This window comes from Camelus dromedarius, chromosome 22, assembly GCF_036321535.1.
Source record: "Camelus dromedarius isolate mCamDro1 chromosome 22, mCamDro1.pat, whole genome shotgun sequence".
Taxonomy (NCBI): Eukaryota; Metazoa; Chordata; class Mammalia; order Artiodactyla; family Camelidae; genus Camelus; species Camelus dromedarius.
The window spans coordinates 26,371,863-26,399,184 of NC_087457.1; the positions used below are offsets into that span (position 1 = coordinate 26,371,863).

Sequence of the window (27,322 nt, forward strand, 5' to 3'; positions counted from 1 at the left end):
CAAGATGGGGTAGAAGTAAACAGAAATAGTTAAGTAAACCATATACTCACTTCATGTGACCTATCATATATCTTAAGGTCTCATGGCAAACGGTGTATTTTTCTAGGCTTGCTATGTCTATTGTGTTTTAGATTTGTATCCTGGAGGGGCTTTGTAATTAGCCTCCCCAAAAGAAACAAGAAATCAGGCTTAGCCCCTTGGCCTGCTGGATTAGCAGGGATGCGGGTGGAGGTGTAAGGAAAGGAGAGATGATAGTTTCGGAGCATTGAAGAGGTAAGAATAATGATAATGATAATAATAAAACTGCCATTTACAAAGTGTCAGATAGTCCCCTGTGCAAGATGATGCATTCACTCCCATAATCCCCACTATGGGGTCGATCCTGTCATTCTTTCCATTTTGCAGACAAGGAAACCAAGGCTTGTAGGTTCTGTAGGATTGTATTTTTGAAGAACAAGATAACATTGCCTATATGTATTTAAAGCATGAAATTAAAGCAGATATTCCTTATTTCTGAATAAGTTGTTTTTGCTTTTTCTTTTTTAAAACACACCCACTAGTTGAGGCTGGCTTGATGCATTGGCACACTTACAATGTCATCATGTCTCCTGTGTCAAGTAGGCACTTAATAGGCTGCAGTTAGCTGTTCTCTGTAGTAGGTTGAATTGTGGTCCCTGTTCCCACTGCCCCGCAAAGAAATGTGCACATCCTGACCCCAAAACTGTGCGTGTGAGCTTACTTGGGAAAAGGGGTCTTGGCAGATGGAATTAACTGAAGGATCTCGAGATGAGATCATCCTGGATTATGCAGCTGGGCCAATCCAATGACAAGAGGAGACACACCGACAGAGGAGGAGGCCGTGTGAGGAAGGAGGCAGAGATCGGAGTGATGCAGCCACCAGCCAAGAACACCTGGAATCCCCAGAAGCTGGAAGAAGCAAGGGGAGATTCTCCCTAGAGCCTTGGAAAGGAATGTAGCCCTGCTGACGTCTTGATTGTGGATTTCTGGCCTCCAGAATTGTGATCAAATCATCTCTGCAGTAGTAAGCCGCCCAGTGTGTGGCAATTTGTTATGACAGCTGTTGGAGACTGACACACCCGCTCAAGGTTGTTTCCTTACTGGGACTCTCCACTGAGATTCCTTTTCCTCCACCCATTCTGTCCATGTTTTTTTGGATAGAAGACCAGAACGTGAGTGGATTCCTCTTTGTGCAGCTGAGCACTCGGCCCCTCTCGGGTGGTTCTTACTGCTGAGCCTCACTCACCTGGCCCTTGGCTGGTGAGTTCTCTTCCCAGCACAGTGGGGCCGAAGACTCCTCCACCATCCTGTCTGGCTCCTCTGCTCCGCTGCACGTGGCCAGTCTGGAGGAAGGGGTGTGTGCGGGGGCCGCAGCAGATGGCGCCTCTCAGGACATTGCTGTCACAGGAGTTCCTGGGCCACCGAGCGGCCAACACAGGCCGTGTTGTCCCTGTCACTGGAGACCTCAGATGGCCTCAGGACATTTCCTCCCTGTCTGTCCCCACACCTCCCCAGGGCATCTTTTTATAGCCTCACTTAGGCTTGTTGGCATTTGTCTGTCCACATAAATATTTAACTCAGACCCTACTATTATTTCCTTCCCATTCATAAGCCGAAGAATCCCAGCTTGTATTTTGAGTGGTTTGAGGCCATTCTGGACTCTCTTCTCCCACTGAAGACTGTTGTGACTCTTAGAAAACAGGTGCTGTGTACGGGGCTTTGTCATTCACTTATGCCTTCGTCGTGTTCTGACCGTTGGTCCTTAAGTAACGGTGAAGGACTCCAGGGAGGGAGGTCCCACGATGGCAGGCGCCACGGATGTCTTGATTTTTGCTGCAAACTCCAGGTCAGGTCTAGTGCCTGACTCTCGGGAGGCTCTAGGCAATACCGTTCTGTGAATAAACAGATGAGGGATGGGCACTTGAAGTGGAGGAACACTAGTGATTCTGTTTTTGTTCCATTAAGATAATTAGACTTAAGAACACTAGGTCATGTCTCTCTCGAGTGGGGAGTCCATCAAATCCAGTGCATTCTTAGTAAGAGACAAATCGGTGGTTAATTAATACCTTAAATTTGTTTCCATCTCCTACTTCCTATACATGAGGAGGTGTGGGACGGGGTGATGGAATGGGTCGTCTGGGTTCCTTGGAAGGAGCTGTGAGGAAGTTTGGAAAAGCAGCATTATAGTTCCTGAAATGGGCCATGGCTTGGGCTAGTTACTTTTTATTAAGAGTGTTTGCAAATGTACACGGTATGCTTGGATGCTCTAATGACTAGAAAGAACAGCATAGCAAATTCTCACCTAGATTTAAAACTCACATCTAGATTGAACAATTATTAACAGTTAAAAAAATCTGTGTGTGTGAGATAAAGCAACTCCCTGACAGTGTACATCTATACCAGACCAAAGAACATTTTCTTTCTTTTTTTTTTTTTTTTAATGGAGATACTGGGGATTGAACCCAGGACCTCATGCATGCTGAGCATGCGCTCTACCACTGAGCTACACCCGCCCCTCCAGAACATTTTCTTATATATTCAGAATACTATTATCAATTAGATAATGATAAATTAATCATAATGAGTCATCATTTAAAATGTCATTACTGCCCTGTTCATATTCACAATGCCTTGAGTATTCCTTTTTTTTTTTTTTTCAATGTTGATTTGTTCAGTCAGAATCCAAAGAAAGCCTGCAGGTTGCATTTGGTTGCTCTGACTTGAAGCATCTCCCGCCTGGGGACAGCACCCTCTCCCTTTTTTCCTTCTCACTCTTGGCTTGTTGAAGAGACCAGGTCAGTTCTGGGTTTGTCTTCCTGCTTAGTTGTGGTTCCCCTGGACTGTTTCCTAAGGAAGGAAGGAGGCAGCCACCTCCAGGTTCATTGCTTTTCTCGTATCTCCAATTGATTCCCGCCCTGGTTATTTCTGTTCTCGTTTCTCACCGGAGATCCTCCTGGACCCGGGCGCCGAGGCCACTCCCCAAGCCCAGGAGATCATCAGGTAGTTCCTGACCTTTTCCTTCTCTGCGCTTTGAAAGCTAGCTTGTGCTCGTGTAAATATCAGGCCATCTCGGAACAAAGTAAGAAGTCCAAGCAAAAATAGCAAACGAAATTGGAACATCTTATACATATTGGGGAAGATAAGAGTTTCCACTTGGGGCCAAAGCAGGTTTGTTCGTGTTGCGCAGGATTACCTCAGATGTTCTCAGCTCCAGCTGGGCTTCTCCCTCCTGCCCACAGCTGGGCAGGGTTCTTGATACGTAAACACAAATGCAGTCCTTCCATTCACGGTGTATGATCACCCCATGTGGGGACCAGGTGCTTGGGGACTCTGATGGCACCTACTAATGTCACAGGGTCTACACAGACACAGAGCAGCGCCCTCCTTGTCCCAGGGTGGGAATGGTCAGTTATAGAAAGAGTTTTGCCTCCTTTATCTTTTAAGATGGTCTTTAAAAAAAAAAAAAAAAGACACGTGTGATACGTTTATTAGCATTTCTTTTTCTCCTGCAGTATGAAAAACGTTAAAAGGTACATGTAGGTTTTTTTCATTTACCATTTTAACCATTTAAAAATGTACAGTTCAGTGGCATTAAGTACATTCACAGTATTATGCAGCCATCAGCACATCTAATCCCAGAACTTTTTCGTCACCCCAGAAGGAAACACTGGACCGTTAAGCAGCCCCTCCCCATTTCCCGTTTCCCCAGCTTGTGGCAACGACTTATCTGCTTTCTTTCTTTGGATTTGCCTTTTCTGGATATTTCATTTAAACAGAATCATTCAATGTGTAGCCTTTTGTGGAAAGCTTCTTAGCATAATGCTTTCAAGGTTCACCCCATTCATAGCATGTATCAGTACAGTGTTCCCTTTTGTGGCTGAGTAATCTTCCGTTTTCTGCACTTTCTTTGCTCCATCAGTTGATGGGCATTTGGATTGTTTCCACCTTTTGACCGTTGTGAGTAGTGCTGCTATGAACGTTCATGTATAAATATTTGCTGGGACAGCTGTTTGTAATTTCTTGAGTGAAATGACTGGGTCATGTGGTAATTTGCGTTTAACTTTTTAAAGAACAGCCAAACTGGTTGCCATAGTGGCTGCACCATTTTACATTCCCACCAGCAGCGTTCCAGTTTCTCCACTTCCTTGCCAACGCTTATTATTTTCTGGGATTAAAAAAAAAATTCTAGCCATCCTAGTGGGTCAAAATGATATCTCATTGCTGTCTTGATTTGCATTTCCCTAATGACTGGTGACACTGAGCATTTTTTCATGTGCTTATTGGTCATTTATTTATCTTTGGAAAAACTGTCCATTTCAGGAAGCTCCATGGTGGATAATTGCTAGGTTCAGTCCTTACTTCTGTGGTTTCATGATTTGGGCATGGTTTCCAGGATACTAGGTTTGGTTTGAGTGTTTGTGTGCACCTGCGAACACAAAAATGGTTGAAAAGATCTACCTCTCAGAATCAACTTTGTGTCTTAGAAGATAGATTTCAGATTGTGTCACCCCAGATCTCCTTTGACCTAGGAAAATACACAACAGCAAATTCTTTTAAGGGTCTATATCTTTAATCATAAACCTTTAGATTCTGTTGTGCACTTCAGGAAAAAATTCTTTCACTGAGATAAATTCATTTTCATTTTTTTCGTTTTCACGTGAATGTCAAAACTGCATTAGGTGATTTTGCTCTCTGATTTTCATCTACATTAAAAAATAAAATTTCACTCAACCCTGTTCTGATCACTGCCCTTTTGAAAATGGTCAGCATGAAGCCCTGCCTCTCTCTTGCTTTCAGTTCTTCTTTACTGACTCAGTTTTAAATACATAGAATTTCCCCTTTTAACAGTTCTGGGGAACCCTCAAATATTCTGACATATTTTTAGTTCAGGCTTTGTAACTGGTTCTATGGAGAGGCGCAGGGTCCCTTTTGGGTCGGTAGGGACCCTTTGTATCTTTCATTGTGTGAAACCAAAGTGGTGGGAAATCCCTACTGCCATTTTCTTCCCTGCTCCAGTGTCTTGTGCAGAGATTCCCCAGATCTAGAAATTGTCAGACCTACCTTGAGAGTTTAAAAAAAAAAAAATGCAGCTTTCCTGGGCTTTAATCTCCACAGAATCCAAGTGAACAGATCTGTTGTAGGATGGGAAATCTGAATCCAAACTCTAGGATACGATGGGTGGTGTAAGTGACTGAATATGGGATCACACGACCTTGGCTTTGAATTTAGACACTTATTGCCATAAGTTCTTTGGTTAGATAATGTAATTCTGGTCCTCAGTTTCCTCAACTGTGAAGTGGAAATCATAACATAGACATAGCTCGTTGGGGTGTTGCAAAAACCAAAACCGAGACCACGTGGACATGCAAAGTGAACCAGGTTTCATGTGTGTAGTTTTACTATGAGTGTGACTGTGTTTCCAAAGCACTAGTTTCTAATCATATGTTTGCCAGGGTCGGTTTAAGCACCTTAAGTTATACCTCTTGGGATATAAGAGAGATGGAGAGAGTCTGCTATGAGAATTGTACCAAGGGACTTTTCTCCAGAAAAGGAGGATCATCTTCATACTAACAGTACCTGTTTGTACTTGCTGCTGTTTCCTGCAGGGTAGCAGACACAGGGATTAAAACAAAAGCTGTGTCTGTTGGTGACGTGAACAGATCGAGCTTCTCAGTCTCTGTGACAATGGCCTCAGACCCCCCCCCCACAACTCCTCTTTAGCAGCAAAATGAGTGTTTTGGAGAAATACCTAATTTTTAATTTATCTAAGGCAGCTGGAGTTCCGCTTTACCAAATGATGGAAATAGGTGATAAGACCAAGCATGAGAAGTTTCAGTAAGTGGTCAGTTACTTGCGGTCCTGCAAAAAGAAGGAGGCACAGATGACGGAACACGCTGGCACGTCCCACATCATCACCCTTGACCTTGGAATACATTCCTGTTCTGCCAGAGTCCACTCGACTCTGAGTGGACTGGTAGACTGCCAAGGTTTAGGGCCTCGAGGGGAAGCGGGTCTGGTTTACAGCGGATAGTCAGCAAACCCAGTGATACCTAGAGGGGTCTTACTAGCTGGGGCTTGAGAACCTTCTGCAACGGTGGCCTGAAACGCACGGCTGCAGTTCTTACTTACTTTTGTTTTTCAGGAAAAGAAGATTTTCCAGATCCCCTGGATGCATGCAGCTAGACATGGCTGGGACGTGGAGAAGGATGCACCGCTCTTTAGAAACTGGGCGATCCATACAGGTATTAACCCGCCTCACCTGTAGCGGCAGGCGCTGTTGCTTCTGTCGTGGTGGTTGATACGCCTTTTTAAAAACCGAGATATAATTGACAAGTAAAATTGTAAGATATTTAAAGTGTACTTTGTTGTTGTTTTTGTTGAGAACATTTAAGTTCTACTCTCTTGGCAAATTTCAGTTAAACAATAGAATGTTAGTTGCTGTTTATTTTTACGACATACATGAAATCTCCTGGCTTATGGCTTCATGAAGATAGTTCTGAAAAACCTGTGACTCGTCCCCAGGCACATCCAGGACACGTAGGGCGCAAATGTCATCACTCAGAAGTGATGCTCCACTCAGTCCATAGAAACTTAGTCCTTAAATTTCCTGTAAATATGGTTTTTGATGAAGTCCCCCAGGTGTGTACCAGGGGGATATAGGACTTATTTGTTCTGGAGCTATAAACTTGAGTTGAATTTCTCTTCCCAAAAGGTAGTCAAGAATATATTTATTTATAATAAAACCTAACTAGGGAGCTATTTACAGGAATGGACTTTTACTTACTGTTGGAGAGTCAGATGAAAAAGAGACCTTCCAGGTACCTGTGCCTGTTGGTCTCCCCAGCCTTCTTGCTTTCTCTTTTCCTTACCTTGATTTTCCATTTTTTCCCCATTATCATTTCCCCTTTAGCTATTTCATAGAGCCAGGGTGACCAGTTTGTCCCAGGTTGCCTGGAACTGTTGGGTTTTAAAACAAAAATTTCCACATTCCAAGAACCTTCTCAGTTCCAAACAAACCAGGATGGTTGGTCACTGTAGGTGTGGCCTGGAATTAAAAGGGCCCTCTGTACTACCTGGCCAGCAGTCCTGTCTCCAGAAATTTTTCCTCTAGATCTCATTTCCCCCCTCCTTTTCGTAACCTTAATACTTTCGGCTATTTTGTTAGGAAAGCATCAACCAGGAGTAGATAAACCCGATCCAAAAACATGGAAGGCGAATTTTCGATGTGCCATGAACTCCCTGCCTGACATTGAAGAGGTCAAGGACAAGAGCATAAAGAAAGGAAACAACGCCTTCCGAGTGTACCGGATGCTGCCCTTATCCGAACGGCCTTCTAAGAAAGGTAGATAAAGATGCTTACCTACTAAAACAGTAACGCCTTAACCTACGTTGTTGTGCCGTTGTGATTTCTTTACTTCCACATCTGTAGTCACAGTGAGGCTAGAACACCTGTTCCCCTTGTGGGTGATAATTAATTCTGCCCTTACCTGGCTGGGGAAGATGACTCCCGGGGCCCCCAAAGGCAGTAAAAGAAACATTTGAGATTGTGGCCATGTACACATTAAAGCAATACATTCATTGAGAGTTTCAGAAAGAATTCAACTTAGGGGGAATGTCTCTGTCTTTCTTCTTCATGAATTAATCCGGAACTATCTTTTGTTGCCACAGGAAAGAAACCAAAGACAGAAAAAGAAGACAGAGTGAAGCACATCAAGGTAATCTTTGGTTGTTCAGAGAGAAGGCCAAAGTCATGACCGTGTTAACGATTCATGTTCTGTCTCACGAGAACAAGTGACATGACCTCTGTGGAGCTTTGAGTCTTTCTTCTTCCATTGTTGTGTTTTACGTGCTTTACCTGTCTCCTCTTTGGCACGTACCCACTTGTAGACTCAAGTACACACATCCCCGGCTTCAGCCAGTTTCCCTGAGCTATTTATGAATGAACTCACAGATCCACGCTGAGCTCGACAGTCTCAAGCCTCCATCTGGTCCCCACAGCTATTGCCAGCTGGTCACTTAGTTCCAGCTAAGCTCCAGCAACCAGCTCCTCTCTGATACTATTACGTGTATTTTCAGGCCATTAAGTATGTTTTACAGTATATTAAGTATTACAGACTTACATTAAAATGTATTACCTACATTTTATATATATATGTGTGTGTGTGTATATACATATATATATATATATATATGTAATCTATGATAGGCCATTAGGTTGGGGGCACAGGGGTCCCTTCAAGCCCTTAGTTTGTATGGATCTCAATAGTTCTTTTTTCTGCTCCGCTATAAAAACTCTCCCAACTCCTAAAGGTTTTCCACAGGGATGTGTTTGTGTGCGTGAGCTTTTCGGTAGGCTCTGTAGCCTGCAGTCCCCTGCAGTGTGAGGGTCTTTGTGTGTAGGTGGGATGGCCCTTGTTCAATAGCCAGAGAATATCCAAGCATCCTGTGTGAAACTGAGGATGAGCTTCAGTTGCTGAGCAAAGAGCAGACACCACAGTCCAGACCCACAGACCATCAGAGAGAGGATTGTCTGTTTCACTGCACCCCGTTTGCAGATGGAGAAACAGAGGCTCAAGAGAGTTGAGTGACATGAGCCCAGGGGCAGTGGGACACGTGGCAAAGTTCACACAGTGGTTTAGAACTGAGCTTAAAAGAGATGCCAGATACTCTGATTTCTACTCAAGAGTAACTGTTGAAGGAAAAGCCAAGTTGTCCAGACAGCACAGTGTTTAAAAGCAAGCCAATCAGTCAGAATAATTGGGGAAAAAAATTTTTTTTAACATTTTTTTATTGAGTTATAGTCATTTTACAATGTTGTGTCAAATTCCTGTGTAGAGCGCAATTTTTCGGTTATACATGAGCAAACATATATTCATTGTCACATTTTTTTCGCTGTGAACTACCACAAGATCTTGTATATATTTCCTTGTGCGATACGGTATAAACTTGTTTATCTGTTCTACATATGCCTGTCAGTATCTACAAATTTTGAACTCCCAGTCTGTCCCTTCCCACCTCCTCCGAAAAAAAATTTTTTTAATGTACTTCCCTGTAAAGTTTGACTTGTGAAGGTAGTTAAAGGGAAAACTTAGGTAGATTGTTAAAGTTTTAGACACATTTACCTCTATAATGGAAAATAAATATTTTAGGTGGAGTGTTCTAGAAACTCCGTTTTCCACTTGCAGTATTTTTACTTGGTGATTTATTTTTAAACATAGTACAATACAGGCCTCATTTTTTCTTTAATTGACGTATAGTCAGTTTATAATGTGTCAATTTCTGGCGTACGGAGTAATAGTTCAGTCATACATACTAACTTTTTATTATGGAAAAGTTTTATACACACAGGAAGGAGGTAGGTGAGGCAAATGTACTCCTTAGACCATGACCCCTGTTTTAACATTAATCATTTTATTTCACTAGTACCTCCATCCACTTCCCTATGTCCAATATGCAACTGCAGGTAGTCAGCCATTTTTGACTTCCAAAAACAATCTCACGTGGTTCAGCTCAATATTTTGAAGCAGATTCTAAACATCCTATTCTTTCTTTCATGACTACTTTAATATGTATCTTTAAAGGATAGGCGTTCTTTAAAAATAGCACAGTTATTATTATATATAATAGCACATTATTGCATCCGAAAAAATTAACAGTAGTTCCTTAATAGCATCAAATATCCAATCAGTGCTCACCTTTCCAATTGTCTCATAAATGTCACAGTTTTTATACAGTCTGTTTACTTGAATCGAGATCCACATCAGGTCCACATGTTGTGATTTTTGGATATTTCTCTTGAGAGTTTTTTAATCTATAGGTCTCCTCTACATTACTTGAAAAATTTATTTTTTTCTTAAAAAAAAAAACCCTAGTTATTAGTTGTATCAAGTTTCCCACAGTTTGAATTTTTTTAGGACCTACATTCTGATTATTGTTGTTTAGTCAGAAAAGTGTAACGTCCACAACGATGTGATCTTGAAGACTCTGCTGTCTTCTTAAGTGTGACTATATCATATTGACTACTGTTCTCACAGCGTCTAATCTAGCTCAGTACCTGCTACAGAACAGATAATCGATACATATTTGATCACCGAATAGACGAATGAGTATTTTTTGACTGAATAGATGCATAAGTAAATATAATACGTGGGAGGGGAGTAGGGGGTTTACATTAGAATGCAGACTTAATTTCATAACCTCAGTTAATGGGGAAATAAGAACGTAGTAACAGATGTTCCCTTGTCAGCCACTTTTGCTCAGACATAACCCACCACCCTGCACTGAATATCTGATGTCAGTGATTTGGGGGTGCATCATTATTTCCTGTCAGCAAGAAAAGCTGCTTGCAATGAAATCATGACACATACTTGATTAGAGGGCACATCCCATTTCAGGGGTGTGGAAGTGCGCACCTTAGAATTGTGACACATGGCATCCTTGTAAGTAAAGGACATCCACAGTCACGCCACCCTCAGCAGTGCCCTCCACAAGGCCACGCAAGTGAGCAAGTTGTGGCAGGTGCCGCCCTGCGTGGGGCCTGGCCCTCCTGACCCAGGGAAGCAAATGAGAGACCTCCTCTTAGGTGCAAGCACGTGAGCCAAGTTCCATCCAGCCAAGAGCACCTGGAGAAGTCCCCCTGTGAAGATGTGGTAACTTGTCCCTCAGAGAGACAGTGTTCCTTCAGCAGAAGGCTGGTGACTCAACAGAAATAAGAGCAACCTAACCTTTAAATTTCTTTAAAAAAAATTTTTTTGAGGGGAGAAGTGATTAGGTTTACTTATTTATTTATTTTTAATGGAAGCACTGGGGATTGAACCCAGGACCTCGTGCATGCTAAGCACACAGTCTACCACTGAGCTACACCCTCCCTGCCACCACAGCCACTTTTCAATTTAAATCTATTCGCATTTGTCCTACAATGAAGCAGCAAAACATGGAAAAGGCCAGTCAGTGGGCTCCCCAAGTTCCATGGCTCTTGACTGTTAACACCATAGCGTTCACTTAATATGTCTATAGAATGGTTCAAAGTTAATTCTCCAGGTTGTCTGGAATTGTATAAAGGACCTTATCCTCACTGAGCTATGAATACATTACTTCTCATTGTGTGTCAAAACACCTAACTGCAAGTCCGCGTGTCCTGGGCATGGATGCAGCTGGACGGAGCAGGTGGGTTTCTTCCATAGAGAAAGTCTGTCTTGTGTGAAGTAACTAGGTATGAAAGTCTGCTGTTCAAAAACAAGCTCTTCCAAATCTTCTTTTAATTCAAGTTGAATTAAAGTTTTAACTAGGAAAGGATGTTTAGAACACATGGGCCAACTGTCAGAAGTTTTCTTGGTGTCATTCAGGCAGTTTATCTCCATGCTGTATGTCTCCTCAGCAAAGAGCTTTTCTGAGACTAGGAGACCCGAGGCCCATTGTCCGTGTAGCAGGTGCAGAAACGCTGCCTCCCTGTCCCCTGATGCTCTTCCTGGGAGTCTACGCTGTGTACTCAGTGAGCCACGCTTTGCTTGAACTAAGCCCCCGCTGTGTGGAGGTAACAAGCCATCTAAGGAAAAGAGAATAAGAAACACAGCGGTGAGCAGTACTCCCTTGTACGTCATCAGAGCGTATTCGTGTTTCAAAAAATGTCACAAGGCAGAGATCAGTAAGGATAGAAGTGAATGAAACAGAGGGGTCTTAGTGGATATTTCTGAGCCTCTGCCAAGTTCCAAGCTCTAATTGTTTCCTCATTTAGTTCTCCCCATGATGGGCAGGCTATTGTCCTTTTGCATATGTGGAAGTGGAGGCACAGAGAGGTTGAGTAATTTTCCCCAGGTTGCACTGCTTTTTGGAGATGGGATTTGAATCCAGGCTAGTCCAACTCCAGACCCTGTGCTCTCTCAGCACACTCAGTGGGTCTCAGTTTCTCGGACATTGTGGGCTCTGAGCCAGGCTGCGGGGGATGGAGCCAGTAAATCGGTGGGCCTTCCCTGGCGCCAGGAGCGTCAGGAGTGAAGGCCTGGAGATCGGAGTTGCTGTTTGGTCTTCACCGGACGAGTCAGGAAACTGACTTGGTTAGAGCAGGAGCTTGTGCGAGGGAACAAGGGGAAACAAAGACGTGCAGGGAGGGAGGGAGGATTAGGAATTAATAACCTCCTGCTTCGGAGGATTGTTTGCAGATGAAATATACATGCTTGGAAACTGTATAGTGTGTCCAGAGCAAAGCATTGGCGTTATGATGGAAAATAAAATCAAGAACATTCTTGAATGTCACATAGTAAAGTGTAGGCCTGGGCTCTGTTTGTTTTGAATGCAGACCTCTGGGTAGAAGTTACAGAAAAGCAGGTGTTGGTTCAGCAGAACTTTCTAGGAGGGCTGTTGGCTCCAACAGTGACTTGAGCTGGATTGAAAAACAGTGTACTCCCTGCCGCTATCCAAAGACAGGCTGAGTGACCACCTGTCAGGGCTGATCCAGGAGTGATCCTTTCACGGGCTGCAGGAGGTCTCCAGTTTTTAAGCCTTAATGAAATGGAAACACAGGCTGGCAACCCCCTTGAAATTTCAAGTCCCCGTGGAGGGAGCAGGTGAGCGGACTCGCCCCACCTGCTTTGGTGTCTCCTTACCCTACTGGAGAGTCTTGAAAGGACCGATCAGAGCACAGTCTGAAGACTGGTTGGCTGAACAACCTCTGTGGCTGCTTTTGTGAAAAAAGGCAGAGTTGAAGTCCTTGGGGAGGATGTGGATCATGGTGGAACTGATGTCTAAGGGAGGGCTCTCTCACGGTGGTGGGAAGCAGTGGAGTGGGGAAGAGAAAGTGTAGATGAAGGTGGTGGCCGTGGGAATGGAGAAGAAGAGATGTTTCTCTGGCAAATGGAAGAGGATGTGGAGGATGAAGACAGGTGTGGATCAAAGAGGAGGCCCCGAGTTTCCAAGCCTCATGGACGGGAGGATTGGGAGTGAAGCGTGTTTTGTGGAGAGGAGGGTGAGTTTATCTTTGAACGTGTTGAGTCAGGAAGGACAGAGGGCCCTCTGAAGCAAATGCCAGATAGGAAGTTGGACCTAACAGAGCTCGGGTAAGTGTTGGAGATGAGATGTGTGGTCATTTACTCAAGAATGATGCTTGAGGCTGTGAGAACAGATGCCTTGTCCAAGAGAGACACCATGTGAGATGAAGACAGAGATTCAAGGAGAAGACATGGAGAAAAGTGAGCCAAGGAAACACGTCTAAGGGGCAGCTGCAGTGGGAGCAGGGGGAGGAGAATGAAGACGCTCTAGTTCCAAGGAAGGAAGCTGTTTCTAGGACTAGGCAGGAGCTCAGTGGAGCTCCTGTTCTTAGTGGCCTCCTGACCTCCGTGGCGTAAAGTGTGCAATTCCCTGGGCTAATTTCATAAAGCCCAGCTGTCCGCCTGAGATTTGGGTTAGTAGAGAGACCTAGAGATGCCCTTAAATTTGGCTTCAAGGAGACTGGCTTTGCACAGACGAATTAGGGCGTTTCTTGGGGTAGGAAGTTTGTTTGGGGATGGGAAAAGGTCTTAATGGCCATTATATTTGGCCTCAAAGGAGGGGACATCTAGACAAGGGGCTGTGGCACAGGGATGAGACAGAATGGGCTTGGAGCTGAGGGGTGAGTGGCCTTGGTTGTCCTCTGACCCAGACCCACCCCCAAACCCCTCCAGCAGGTGTGGCTTTGAGACCAGCCAAAGGAATATAATTTTAGGGATCTAAGGAAGGCTGTCCTGCCCCTAAACTCTCTCTGGTGCAGATTTGCTTTTGCCTAAAATCCCTTAAACTGTAGACCAAACCTTGGATTCTGTCATGAGGAAAACAGTTCCTGGGCATAAATATTTGGCAGAGTTAATGCATCATGGAAGGGCCTGAACCAAAGCACCATCTTTTTTTTTTTTTTTTCTTAGTTTTCTTTGGGGCAAGGTGATTTACAAGAGAGCCTATGTTTAAAGTAAGAAAGGGAACATAAAGAGGAGTCTGGCTGAGGATTACCCAGGCCGGGCTATGACACAGCCAGGTGGGGGCCGGGTGTCACAGATGACCAGGACATGCTGCGGGCAATGGTGTGCGTGACCCACAGGGTCTCTATACACATGTTCCATAGAGAAACTTTCACCCTTTTTCTTAATTTGGGTCCCTTGCTTTTTAAAAATGATATACATAATTTAGGTTTAGATATTTGTATTCTAGTCATTTCCAAATTTTTGATTAAATGTAGTGAAGACCCCTGTTTTCCTGCTCCCTGGATGGTGGATGGAGACCTTTCAGGGAGGTGCTGGCTGCATTTCACTGTGTAATCTGCCGTATTGTCCTTCCAGAGTGATAGTGCCCCCGAGAAGTTTTGCCCTGAAGACTTTGAAATCGACAGGATATTTTTGAAGTGGGGATGGGAGGAGGTAAAACAATGTTCAGAGCAGCCCAACTCAGTCTCCCTTGGCAGGGCACACAGTTCCATTACAGAAGCAGTGCAGGATACGAGGTACGGACCTGGGGAGTAAAACGACGTTGCAGATGGTTCTGTCTCAGTCTCCGTTGGAATTAGTACAGGATCCAAGGGTTTATTGAGACAGAAACTTCTAGAACTGGACCATGTTGCCTGACCAAGGGCTGGGTTCAGTGTCTGTATCTCCTCAGAGTAAAAGTAGTGTGATCTTGGAAAACTAATCTGGTCTCTGAGTCATAGCTTTCTCAAGTGTAACGTGACAGAAGTGGCATTTGCCACTAATTAAACTGTAGATCATGTGAAGCACACAGAGGTCTCCAACTGAGAAATAAGATTAATTGAGGTTTTTAGACATATGCAAGTCCTACTGCCTCCTTACTTTCAGAAGAAACCTAGAAGCAGAATAAGTGGAAAATAAGTTGACAACGAAAGAAACTCATAAAAATGAGCAGTTCTTTCCGTTATTCTTTAAAATGCTCTGCGCTTAGTTACTTTGGGGGGATTGAAGAGATGGAGGTGGAATAAGACGGCACACAGGGCGTGACTGGGGAGGGGGAGATGGAGAGGGGGCCGTGGAGGAAGCCAGAGAGGAGGGCGCCGTCAGGAGAGTGGAGCATCAGGTCGCTTTTGTTAAGAAGGGAGAGAACAGGCCTTCCTACTGGATGCCAGAGTGTGGGGTTGTGGGGGAAGAGACTTGAGGAAAGGTCATTGAATTTGTTTGGGAGAGCAGTTTTATTGGGGACCTTAGATAATGGTGAGTGTTTATTTAATAATAAGTGCCAGGTGAATATTTATCTCATTTAATCTTCACATCATCCCTGTGACATGGCTCCTATTACTGTCCTCAGTTGACAGCTGTCCGCAGCCCCCTACGAGAGCATTAAAGATGTTCAAGTCCTGTAGCCAGTGCAAGGCTTGGGCTCCAGGCCTGTGTGACTCCACAGCCAGGCCTGTCTCCCCACCCGCTCTCCCACCCCAGGAGCTGGGAGCTTGATTCTGAGAGTGTAGTGGCAGCCATACTGCGGGCTTCACCAGCGCACAGGGAGGGGGCGGTGGTGGGAAGGCAGGAGCACGTTCAAGAGTTTGGCTGTAAAGGAGGAGAGTGGTGACTCAAATCACAGGCAAAGGAGGTTCTTCCCAGAAAGGACAGACTCTTGGGAATTTAAAAGAGATGCTGCGGGGGAGAAGGGTAAACACTCTGCCCAGTGGAGCTATCTTGGGCCCTTTCTGTGTTCAACCTTTGGTACATCTGGTCAACCCTGCTGTGTGTGATCTTTTTTGTTGTTGTTGTTAAAGAACTAAGCTATACAGTGAGGGAATGTCTTTAAAATCCTGGTTATCGTGGTGGGAGTTTGCCAGGTGGGATCATGAGGGAGGAGGTAATTTCCCCCTCCTTCCCATGGTGGCTTCTCTAAGATTTTGCAGGATTCACCATCGATTCCAAGCAACACATGAATTGATAAGAACATCCTGCATGCCTTGGAGGTGTCCACCACTCTAGATTTTTCAAAGCACAGCCATATCCACCTCACATGATCTTCTGCTCCCATCTTGTATTCTTTCCCCCTTCCACTCTCCTTTCCAGTTTGGTTTCCCCAGGAGTTGTCATGTGTGGCTTTTTTTTTTGGTCTGATTCTATTGCTATCATAGATGCCAGTGCAATCTCCCCTTGAGGAGAAGCTCTCTTATCAAAACACTGAAAGTCAGTACCCCAGCACTGGCTCGCCCAGAGCTGTCGGCACGTTCAGAGGTTGGAGGGCTCTGGTGCCTTGGCCAAAGCAGAACTGAGAGCTGTGCTAAGGAGAAGGGCCTTGTTCTAGTGTCATTAGCATGAATGTGGAGCCTCTCGGGCTGCAGGGGCCATTCCGGCCCTCGGGAGGCACTACGTGGAGCTGTGGGTGTGGGGCTGCTCCACGGGACTCCACGGGGTGGAGGAGGCTTTGGCTGTGAGTCTGGCCCAGGTTATCAGCCACTCACCCGATGCTCAAGTGGCCAGAGTCCAGGGCAAACCATATCCGAGAAGAACTCGTCTACCGTGTCCTCTGGTTTCCTGTGCTCGGGCCAAAGATTGAGGCTTTTCCTCCGAAATTGTGAAAAGAGGCAGCATGATTCCTTCCTTAGAGGGAAAGCCAGGAGCTGACTCTGTGCAGCTTGGCTTAACCCCAGAGCTGTTGTCTGCAGGTGTAAGCATTTCAGGAAGGCAAGCCAGATACACTGGTACCATCTCGAAGGCAAATCAAAGAAAGTGAACCCTTGATGTGATGCTCTACACAGAAATGTGCTTCTTAAGCTCCAGCTGATTTAAGCCTTGCAGGGAATGCATTTGGGAGATGAACACGACCTTAGCATTCAAGAAAGTAGATAGGGGGTAGAATTTAAGCTAAGGAAAGGGAGGGAAAAGAAAGTGTTCTCAATTCTTTTTTCTTTTCTTCTTCCTAGCAAGAACCAGTTGAGTCATCTTTGGGGCTTAGTAATGGAGGAAGTGATCTTTCTCCTGAGTATGCGGTCCTGACTTCAGCTATAAAAAATGAAGTGGATAGTACGGTGAACATCATAGGTAAACTGTTTTCACGTCTCATTTTTTTTATATATACACACGAGTAGCCCTCTGGGGTCGAGAATTTGTAAAACGTGATTTGAAATAACATAGTCAGCGGGAGGAGGTCTTGGAACCATCTCAAAATGCAAGTTCAGGCCCCCAGATTTCAGGGCTGAAGAACAAAGGCCCTTGAGGATCAGATAAAGGAACCAAGGTGAATCCATCTCAAGAAAACAGGTAGATGAAATGGGTTTTTCCCCCTACCCCCAGTGGCTAATGACTAGCCATTCTCCATCTCTCAATCACTGGTCACGTGGACAAAAGTGCTTATTAACTTGGGAAAAGGAGGGAGGAGACTGTCCCCACGAGTCCTCTCAGCATCTGCTACAGAGGTGGTGCTCATCTGACCGATGGGGAAACTGAGGCACGGAGGCACATGGCCAGAGGGCACACTTTGATCCCACAGAGTTTTGAGGATCTTCCGTAAACCAGACTCAGTGCTACGAGCAGGAAATAGGTTGTGGGGCAAGGCAGGTCCAATTCCTAGTTTCATACAAGGAGACAGACAGTAAACAAGTAAAACCGCACATGACGACAGCACTGTTGTTGTGATAAAGCGGAAGAGGAGAGGAATGGAGGGGTGTGGAGAAGAACCGGCCACCCATCTAGATCGGAGGCTTCTGGGAGGAGCCACGTTCCCCCTGAAGCCGGTGGGTGGAGTTGCAACGGACCCCGATGCAGGAATGGGCTTGGAGGACAGGAGGGAGACTGTGTGGCTGGTGTAGTGAGTTGAGTCTGGGAGAGCACATGAGGCTCCTAGGAAGGGAGGTAGGGCGGGGTTGTGGGAGCCCCTGGGGAGGAGCTTGGGTTTTATTCCCAAACTGCTGTAGAGTGTATTTAAAAAAAATCTTTTTTAAGTTGAAGTATAGCAGATAGTAAAGGACACAAACGTTTTACCTACACACACAGTGTAAATACCACCCCTGGAGGCTTGTAGACAGGAGGGTGACAAGTGTGAATTACATCTCAATAAAGTCCCGCTGGGATGCTGCGGTGACCGGTGAAGGGATGGTGGGGACTCTGCAAGAGTGGAGGCTCAGCCGAGAACTCGTATTCTAACTCCAGGCCTGGAATCCAGAACCCCGGCTCCTTTACCCTCAGTACCTTTTAATTCATGACATTTTGCTCCATTTTGCAAATGATTAGAGCTTCTGATGCTGGTAAGAATGAGAGCGATCAAGCAGGGCTCCGAGAGCAAGCCTCACGTCGGGCACCTTCATTTGTGGCTTCTCAGTTGATGCGGACAGGAGGCTGCAGTCCCTGCCAATGGCAGCCGTTCCTCCTTCCCCTCAGTTCGGGAGTTTGGGAAGCAGAGTTGCGTATGCACGGACCCCCTTGCACGCCGAGGTCTCCTGCAGAACACAGTGTGAGGGGAGAAAGCAGTCTGGGTTGAAATACAGCTTGCTCTGTATCTCAGGGCGGTGGGCCTTGCCTTCTCCCAGGGCTCCCGTCCAGACGGGGCACTTTTGCAGAAACAGATGGTCCCACTGTCACTTTGAGCTGAGTGAGGTCTCCGGGAGCAGGCGTTCTTCTCATTTCCCCTCTGGAGTGAGGCCACGTGGCTGACCGGAACCCAGCTCTCCCTCCCTCCTGGGCCCTTTTCTCCAAGGCCGAGAGCTCCTTCACCAGCACCTGGGTTTTTACCAGCCCTTTCTCAGCAGGCTGTCCCTAGAAAGCCCCCTTTAAAAAAGGAAGATATTTGCCAATCCTCCAGGCATGCTTTCTTAAGATTCAGCCTATTTTTGAGAGAGCTGGTTGGTTTTTGGAGCTCCTCCCTCATGAAGGAGGAGAATTCAGCCTCAAATAAGATGCCAAACAAAAGCTAGACCTGGACCAATTTTTTTCCTTTTTTTTTTTTAACATATTAGTTGAGTCTTCGGTATGTAAATTCTCTGTCAGATGGGTTGTTCTTTTTGGTATGATTGGTGCTGCATGGGGTTGGTACTAATTTAATGAGTCCTTACTTCTAGGACAAAGACGAAGGCCAGGTTTGGTTAGAGGATCACTTACTGGATGAAATGATTCTCTTCCTTGGCCTAATAATAAAATAATAACGGATGACAGCAAAATGAGTTCGAGTATCTCTTTCTAATTGGTCAGTGGCCCTCACAAATGTGTGTAATGATATAAGAAGTGAATCCACGCAAGTATGTTAAAGAAGTGGGTAATTTGTGATCATTGCCAACAACAGCACTGGCTCAGGTTTTAAACCCTTCATAGAGTTTTTGCCTACACTCTCTCACATGACCATTAATTACCCACCCCAGCCTCTGGGACATGTGGACAGAGATAAGAAACATAGGGGTTCTGATTCCAAGGCCACTGGAGGCAGTTGAGAGATTCTTTCTGTCTTTCTTTACTTTTTTTTTTTTAAAAAAGTGTTATTTTAAAATGACACCATTTCTTTTTTTCAGTTCATTTGTTTCTAAATCCAGAGTTCCTTAGAGTTTTGTGTCTAGGCACCAAGATGAAAGCTTCAAGATGTGTTCATTCTACTCTTATAAGCACATGTTTATACGATTAAAAATGGAAGCTGAAATAAGTCCTTAACATGATAGTATTTCCCCCATTGTCAGTAGGTTCTGTCACTAGGGAAATAGATTGAAAATCAATGCCTTAACCCAGCGGCGGCCAGCAACCCAGTACATTTTTATTCTGGAGAGGGTGGCTGTTTGCTAAGCGAATCCAGTAAGGGTGTAAAACACAGAATGTACTGTTACCCTAACAAATGAACTCTTGCCAGACTGCTGCTATATTTTACTTTTATTCTTGCAGCAAATCCTAGCGGGAAAACACACAGGCATGAGCATGCACTGACGGTCGGCGAGCTGTGGCCTGGCCCTGCCTTCTTGTCTGTAACAGCTGCGCGTGCTCCCCAGATTTCCCTGGCTGTGCACTCCAAGCAGGAGTGCGGCGTCTCAGGACTTAGACCAGATCTTTTAATGTTCCATCTCTCCCGTGTGTTTAAATGCACAGGTCAGCATCCCCAGTAGACCTTCCCTGCTCTCCCTTTAAGGAGAGGGAGGGAAAAAAAAAACCTTATTATTATGGGTTTTTTTTACTTTTCTTTCACATTGAATTATTTTGTGTGTGTGGCAACTTCTGTTTTTAGGAAGCAGAAGAAGCCAGCCACATGTTGAATTGTTCTGACAATACCCTGCTGGCGTCTCGCCCGGGTCAGCAGTGCTTCTGCTGAGCTGTATTGAAATCACCTCCAGGCCAGTATGAAAAGTCTGCAGGTGCGGACGTCTGTCTGACTGGCCCAGGCGGGGCTTCAGAACCCCATTGTGTTTCTTGATAGACCGTAACCCCACCCTTCAAGAAAGCAAAGACTGTTGTGAAATAAGGGAGGCTATTCATTACTCTGAAGTAAATCAAGCAGGCCTTTGGTGCCTAGACGTGGAAAGTAGGAAATAATGTGATTTGGATTTTGTCTTGATTTTGGTGGCCCAAAACGTACCTTCTAGGATGTCCTTTTTTGGGGGGTAATTGCTTCCAAATTTGACCGACTTTATCTACAGTAAACCTTGAGTAGCTTTTCTTTTAGTCAAGCTTAGAAACTGAGTACTGAAGGGAACAGAACAGATTCACAACTTAGAGACTAGACTTACAGCCTCCCTACCTGCCCCCTCCCCGCCCCCGTCCCCCAGGGTCTCATGGTTACAACTCAGGGTTGGCAGCCACCGGCACCAGATTTGGAAGGATCTGAGGATGCCAGGTGACTCTAGGCTGTAGAACTGTCTTCATCTTTTTCCAGCTCCTTTGTCCCCTATTCTTTTTGCCTTTTTCCCTGGTGCTTAAGACATGAAAAATTCCATCTGCAAGATGAAAAGTAGCTTTGGGGTAGCTCTTTAGATGGAAGGCACCCATCTTGCGAAGGAGCAAGTGAAGGCTTTCCATGCTCGTTTCCATGGCTGTATGCTGTTCATCCCTCAGGAGCCGGGGCCAGAGTCAAGGCATCCATGTTTATCAGGACCCCTAGAAAACTTGGCAACCTGAAAGCCCGTGTGAGATGTGAACCAGGATATCACAGTGTACCCAGACACAGAACCGATAGTGTATCTTGTTTTCCTTCAGCTGGACCTTGGAAAAGCCAAGGTCACGGAGTGCAACGTGCCCTCGGTCACCATGTGCACAGGAGCCCTGGGCGGTGGAGGTGGGCTGTTACTTTTTCAACCGTAAGGAGTTTTTATTTACCCAAGAAACCCGCCAACTTTTTATGAGGCTACATATTTTTTTCACCTTCCCCTGTCCCTTGCCGCCTTCAGCTCATTTATAATTAACTTTCAAATCCTGTCTTTCCGTGTCTCGCTTCTCAAATCTGAATCCTTTCTGTTTCCGATACGGCTCCCATTCTCCTTCGCTCTCGCCTCAGCTCTGCTTCCAGCTGCCCCCCCACCGCCCCCACAGAATCATTTGTTAAAAAGTACCAGTGTCACCATTGCCCCCCAGGACAAAGACCCTCATGTCCCCAGGGTCCTTGGGACCTAGCTCCTGTCCTCCTCTTCTGTACTTGTCTTGGAACTTGAATTATTCTGAGCAAATGGACTTCCATGTGCCTATCCAGAAAGGTTTTGGCTGTGGGTTTTGTTACCATGGTGCGGAAGCTTGGGCTCTGTCAACACAGCGCGGTGAGAAATGGACCTTGGACAGGTTCCTCATTAAGGGTAAGTGCAACCTGAGAGGTCTTCCCCAGCTTTCCGCTCTCAGACCGCTGACCCTTGAAGCAGATTGATTAACTCGACTGAGTGTTCACTGGGCCCCACTATTTGCCCCCCTTGGCAGCAGAGTGGCATGTGATGCTGTTTGCTCTTGGGAGAGAAGAGTGCATACACTGTACCAGTCACACTCCGGCCCCGCTCTGCACCTCCCTGTCACAGTCGAGGACAGTCTGGCCCGTGCAAGGACACGGCTCCCTTCTCTGAAGTGACTAACCCCATAGAGACTGTCTCTCCCACCATCGCTCTTGGATGCCTAAACCGAATCATGGCTGTATTTTATTTAAAAAAGCCAAACAAAACAAAAGAGCACCAGATGTGAAGCTAAAAGACTGGGGTTTCTACACCAAGTTCTGCAGGTTTTTATTTACCACGTGATCCTGGGCAGAGTCTCCAACCTCTCTGAGTCTCGATTTCATCCTATCTAAAATGGAAATAATAAAACTGGTCCTGGCTGCCGCAGGGACTCGTTGCAAGGATCAAATGAGCGTAACAGAAAAAAATCACTGTGTCAGGTTAGAAGGTGGTAAAACAATGTTATGATTATGGTATTATCACAATCATATTTAAATATGTTTGAGTAAGAGAAGTGGCTGTCTGTCACCAGAGCTGGTATTCACAGGTTAAATTCTCCAACTTTCAGATGAGGCCAAGAAGAAACTGCTCTCCCTGGTAGCATGTGGATGGCCTGCTTATATGCGCCCTACAAAAAAAGCTTTGATCTTGACCCTGTAGCTGCCTGAGTGACCTTGGCAATTTACCGAGCCTCCCTGGGTTTTAGCTTTTTTCAGCTGCAAAGCGGATAGGACCAACCCACCTTCAAAGAACTTTCTGGTTTCGAATAGTCTGCCTTTAAGAGCTTTCTCTGACGTGTGGGGCAACTACTCTCTCAGGTGGGGCCCAGCGTTAAGTCAACAATTGTTAATAAAGTAAGAATGACCTTTTAAGGAATCAAACCGGTTCATCAGTAACCAGCCATGAATAATATTGTTGTGAGTCTCGGCAACAAGGTCCAGATAAAGTTACATTCCTGTGGGTGACTCTTTTCCTGATGTGCTGACCTCCCTAAGCTGGAGAAGCTTAGTGGATTTCTAGCTTCTCCAACCATTTGAGAATTTCCTTGGCACCCAATATAGAACTGTTGAAAAGCAATTTCAGAATTGGTTATGAGCCCAGAGTCTTATTAAGGTGAGATTTGGAAGTTTTTTTTTTTAATCTGAAAAGGGGCTTAGAAAGGCAAGGGCAGCGCAGTTTGAATTTCTTTGACTCTTTCTGTTAGGGAGTCTGTACTGCAGAGCCCTGGGGAGTTGAGCACTGGGTCAGAGAGAGCTGGATTTGAATCCTGGTTCTGCCACTTCCTGGCTATCTGACCTTGACTTAAATCTTTGGACTCTCCATTAGTTATTTAACTCATAAAGCTTTTCCTTGTGTCTCCAATGGGGATGATAACTGTACCTTCCCTAGCGTTTGTGAGGTCTGGCAGGTGGTCAGGCAAGGTGAGAAAGACACAGTTCAGCGCTCCGGAAATGTTATGTTTGGCTATTATTGGGTGTCAGTTAGGACACCCTAGCACGTAGAGGGCTCCCACGTCTGACCTCATGTACTGTAGCAGATTGCCAAGTTTGCTCTCCTTGTGCGACTTCCGTGGTCAGGGATCAGTGGCACTGTCTGTGTTGTCCCCTGGGGCAAATTTTGGTGGCTCAGGGAAATCAGTTCACATCTATCTGTATAGATGGAGAGAGAGAGAAAGAGAGATGGTTTGATTAGGGCAGGGGTGTATGTAACGCATGCCCAGAGAGCATCTCAGATGTTGGGATTTCCCTGCTTCTTCTCTGGACTTGTGACTTGTGAGTTGGGAAGTTTCTAAAGTGCCCTCAATCATGGAGAGCATTGGTCGTCCCTGTCCCAGGCACAAAGCCACACAATCCTAGGTTGACATTTGGCCTTAGAGATAATGTAATTATATTAACTGAGTATCGAGATTGTAGCCCAGAAGACAAAAATCTGTTTTTCTATCTGGGTTACTGGCATTCCGGATAGACTTAAAATCTGAATAGAGGTGCTTATCTACTTTTTTGTCTTAAGGTGTGTGTATTATGTGAAATACAGTAAAACTCACCTGCTTTAGGCATTCAGATCTGTGAATGTTGAGAGACGCCCTCAGTTGGGTAACCACCAGTACATTCAAGACATAGGACTTTTTCCTCATCCCCAAAACATTTCCTCCCCCTCCCCCAGCCCCTGGCAGCTGTGGCCTGCTATGTCTTTATCACTTCATCTAGGTTTTTAAAAGTCCACTCGCCAGGAGTCTTGAAGTTGTCTGGAAAACGTTCATTGTTACGTGCAGTATTTGCAAGTGGTCCTGAACTCCTGCAGGACCCTGGCTCCAGTCTGGGAGCCTTGCTCTGTTCACTCATCTCTTTTCCAGCAGAGATTCATGGAGCTGCCCTCCCGTACAAGCCACAAGCACATGCTGTGACTCGATACAGAAAGTTCTAATGCAGGTTCTCAGCTCTCTTGGGAGCCATCATTTGGTTGGGAGATGACATGTACAAATAAGAAAGCTGAAGGAAGATCTGCAGAATTAACTGGCCACGCGAGGCAGAAAGTCAAGACACGTCCCAAGGTCGCGTGACATTGTAGTTTTGGCTGAGCTGTGGGGACGGGGAGTGAGAGGCCCATGGGAAAGAGAGGGCAGTCTGTTCTGGGGTGGGCAGGAAAAGGCCCCCCGAAGGCAGAGGCATCTAACTCTGCCTCACCCTCCCCTTCCACCCACTGTGTTACTGCCTCATCGGAGCCTTTGGTTTCCTCGTACTGGAAAAAAAATACTCTACTCTTCAACTTTCATCACACGCCCCCCCTCCCTTCTCTCCCTCTCCACCGCAGCCCTCAGCTTTTGCTCTGGAGTATTTAGTGCAGGTCTCTCACCCCACTGGACTTCTTACAAACCAGATCCTATTCCAGATTGCGCTTCCTCTGTCCCTCCTAGTACCTGACGGCAACGCCCTGTGCAAAGAAGGTGCTCCATAAATCTTTGTTAGTTGGAGTTGGGCCTTATGGGGGAGAACCCTGGTCAGAACAAAGGGGTGTAGTTAGCAAGATGCTGGAGCGGCCCCTGTTGTTTATGCTCCCAGCTAGCTCGCCGCCTCTCTCCTTGGAGTGACAGTGCAAGAGAGAAATGAATTTTGCAACATTAGAAATGAAAGTGGCTTTGATTTAAATCAAATTTATATAAGATTTTAATTGCCCTGGGATACAGGGTATCAGTGGTCCCCACCTCCTTGTCAGACACGCGCACGCATGCACACACACACACATGCAGGCGTTTGGCTTCTCTCTCCACCCACCAGCTGCTTCTAGGACTTGGGAAAGAACAGGACAGATCTCGTTTCCCTGCCGTTTTATTTTACTTGGGAGAAGAGGCAGCAGAAACTTGAGAGAGGTCAGTGTCAGCGCTCAGTCTGTGTCTGGTGAACTGCATAATTGATGCTCTCAGGCTCAAGGAGGAGGGTCCAAAAGATAAAATAAGAAATGGGGAGTCTGCCTGCCGTATTTAGCCTGCCTTCCTTTTCTTTAATTTTATTCCCTCCAGGAGAACCTGCTCGGCATCCGATTTCCCCTCCGTTCTGTGTGCAGTGACTTTGTGGACTCTTTATCACATCCCCAGATCTCCTTTCTCAGCCTCTTTGGGGCCTTTCTTTTCTTTACTAGAAAAATCCATGAATTCTCACTCCCTTCTAAATCCTTCCCTGAGTAGAAATCAGGTTATGTTCTCCCTACCTTATGCCAGTCACTTCATCACTGCCATCCCCCCACAAGCACTTAAAACATAAACCCATGTACAAACAGAGATACTTGAGCAATCAAAATACTTTCAGCGGTCAGAACAGGTGCTAGCCCAGGTTGCTAACTTCTCAAAGAGACTGGAATGTGGCCGCCTTCCTGCCTCACCTGAACGTTTTACAGATGACCGAAAAAGGGCAGGGGACGCAGAGCACTGCACATAATCCAAGCTGTGTGGCTTTAGGGAAGCCCCTCGACTTCTCTGTGCCTGAATGGCTTCACTTATAACAGGATAATGATGCTTTCCCTGTCATGCTCCTGGGTTGAAATGTTCAAATGACTTACACAGGCACGACTGAAACATTGATTATGATGGCAAAGCTTTGAGAGAGGCCCTGGGGAAAACATTGTTGTTCTCATTTGTTTGTTGGTGCCAGTTTCCAGGGATATTCCATCCAATCAGTTGCCAGTAGAAGTATAAGGTCGGCTCTGTTTGAAAGTAGGACAGGGCATTAGAGGCATTCAAATTAAAACTGCAATGAAGTATTCCTGCACCTCTACCAGAATGACTAAAGTCAAAAAATAGTGTCAACACCAAAAGCTGACTAAAAGGTGCATAAATTAAGATCATCCGTACATTGTTGGTGGGAATATAAAATGGTATCACCACTCTGGACAATAGTTTGGCAGCTTGTTGTAAAACTAAACATACAACTACCATGGGATCCAGTAATTAACACTCTTGGTCATTTGTCCCAGAGAAATGGAAACTTGCGTTCATATAAAACCTGTGCGCAAATGTTCATAGAACCTTATTTGTAGTAGCCAAAGAATGGAAACAACCCAGAAGTCCTTCAGTGGGTGAATAAAAACAGACTGTGGTACGTCCATGCCATAGAGTATTATGCAACAGTGTAAAGGGACCAACTGTTGATACATGCAACAGCTTGGATGAATCTGCAGGGAATTATGCTGAGTGAAAACAGCCCGTCTCAAGAAGTTACTGTGTGAGTCCATTTATAAAGCATCCTTAAAGGGACAAAAATTATAGAAATGGGAAACAATGAGTGGATATCAGGGGTTAGAGACAAAGGGGGTGGGGGCTGAAGGAAGGTAGATGCAGTTATAGGAGATGGTTGTGATGATGGAACTGGTCAGTGTGATGACTGTGGCGGTGCATACTTGCAACCTCGTTTGTGATAAAACTTCACAACTAAGCACACATACACAGAGGAGCACACGTGAAACGGAGGCAATCTGAAGAACATGCATAGATTGTTATCAACATCAGTATCCTGATACTGTACGTAGTTTTGCAGGATGTTACCATTGGAGGACACCTGGGTAAAGGGCACACTGGATTTCTGTATTATTTCCTACAACTGCATGTGAATCTATAGTGATCTCAAACTGAAAAGTTTAATTTTTAAAAAGTTGTGGGGGTCAGAATTCATCTTACCAGTGTTTCGGGGTATTGACACCACTAAAGTGTGCTGGGACTGGGAAATCACTTTTCTCCATCGTCCTGAGATTACAACCATTGCCTGCGGAGTAGGCAGAGGGCCGGGAGTGTGCACAGAGCATCCCACAGCTAGAAATGACACAGTAGGGTGGATTTTGGTGGTCCCCCTTCCTTATGAGAGTTGATGATGTCTCTCTGGACCCCAGGACTCAGAAAATAGCATGGCAGCTTCCTTCAAAGCAAGAGCAGAAAACAGAGAAGGTCAGGTTCAAAGCACTGTTTCTCTCTCTGGCCCTGGGAAGGGTCTGGATGCA

The 27,322-nt window shown here is 45.5% G+C and overlaps 1 protein-coding gene across 6 annotated transcripts in view; it reads left to right on the top strand.

Moving 5' to 3' along the window:
- IRF2 (interferon regulatory factor 2) overlaps window positions 1–27,322 on the top strand; it is a 115,470-nt gene that overhangs the window by 78,357 nt on the left and 9,791 nt on the right. For all 6 annotated transcript variants that reach the window (XM_010974560.3, XM_064477567.1, XM_010974559.3 and 3 more), the window contains 4 exons: window positions 6,161–6,260; window positions 7,184–7,360; window positions 7,687–7,733; window positions 16,886–17,003. In XM_010974560.3, the coding sequence (XP_010972862.1) occupies window positions 6,161–6,260; window positions 7,184–7,360; window positions 7,687–7,733; window positions 16,886–17,003 (442 nt within the window). The remainder of the gene's footprint in view (window positions 1–6,160; window positions 6,261–7,183; window positions 7,361–7,686; window positions 7,734–16,885; window positions 17,004–27,322) is intronic.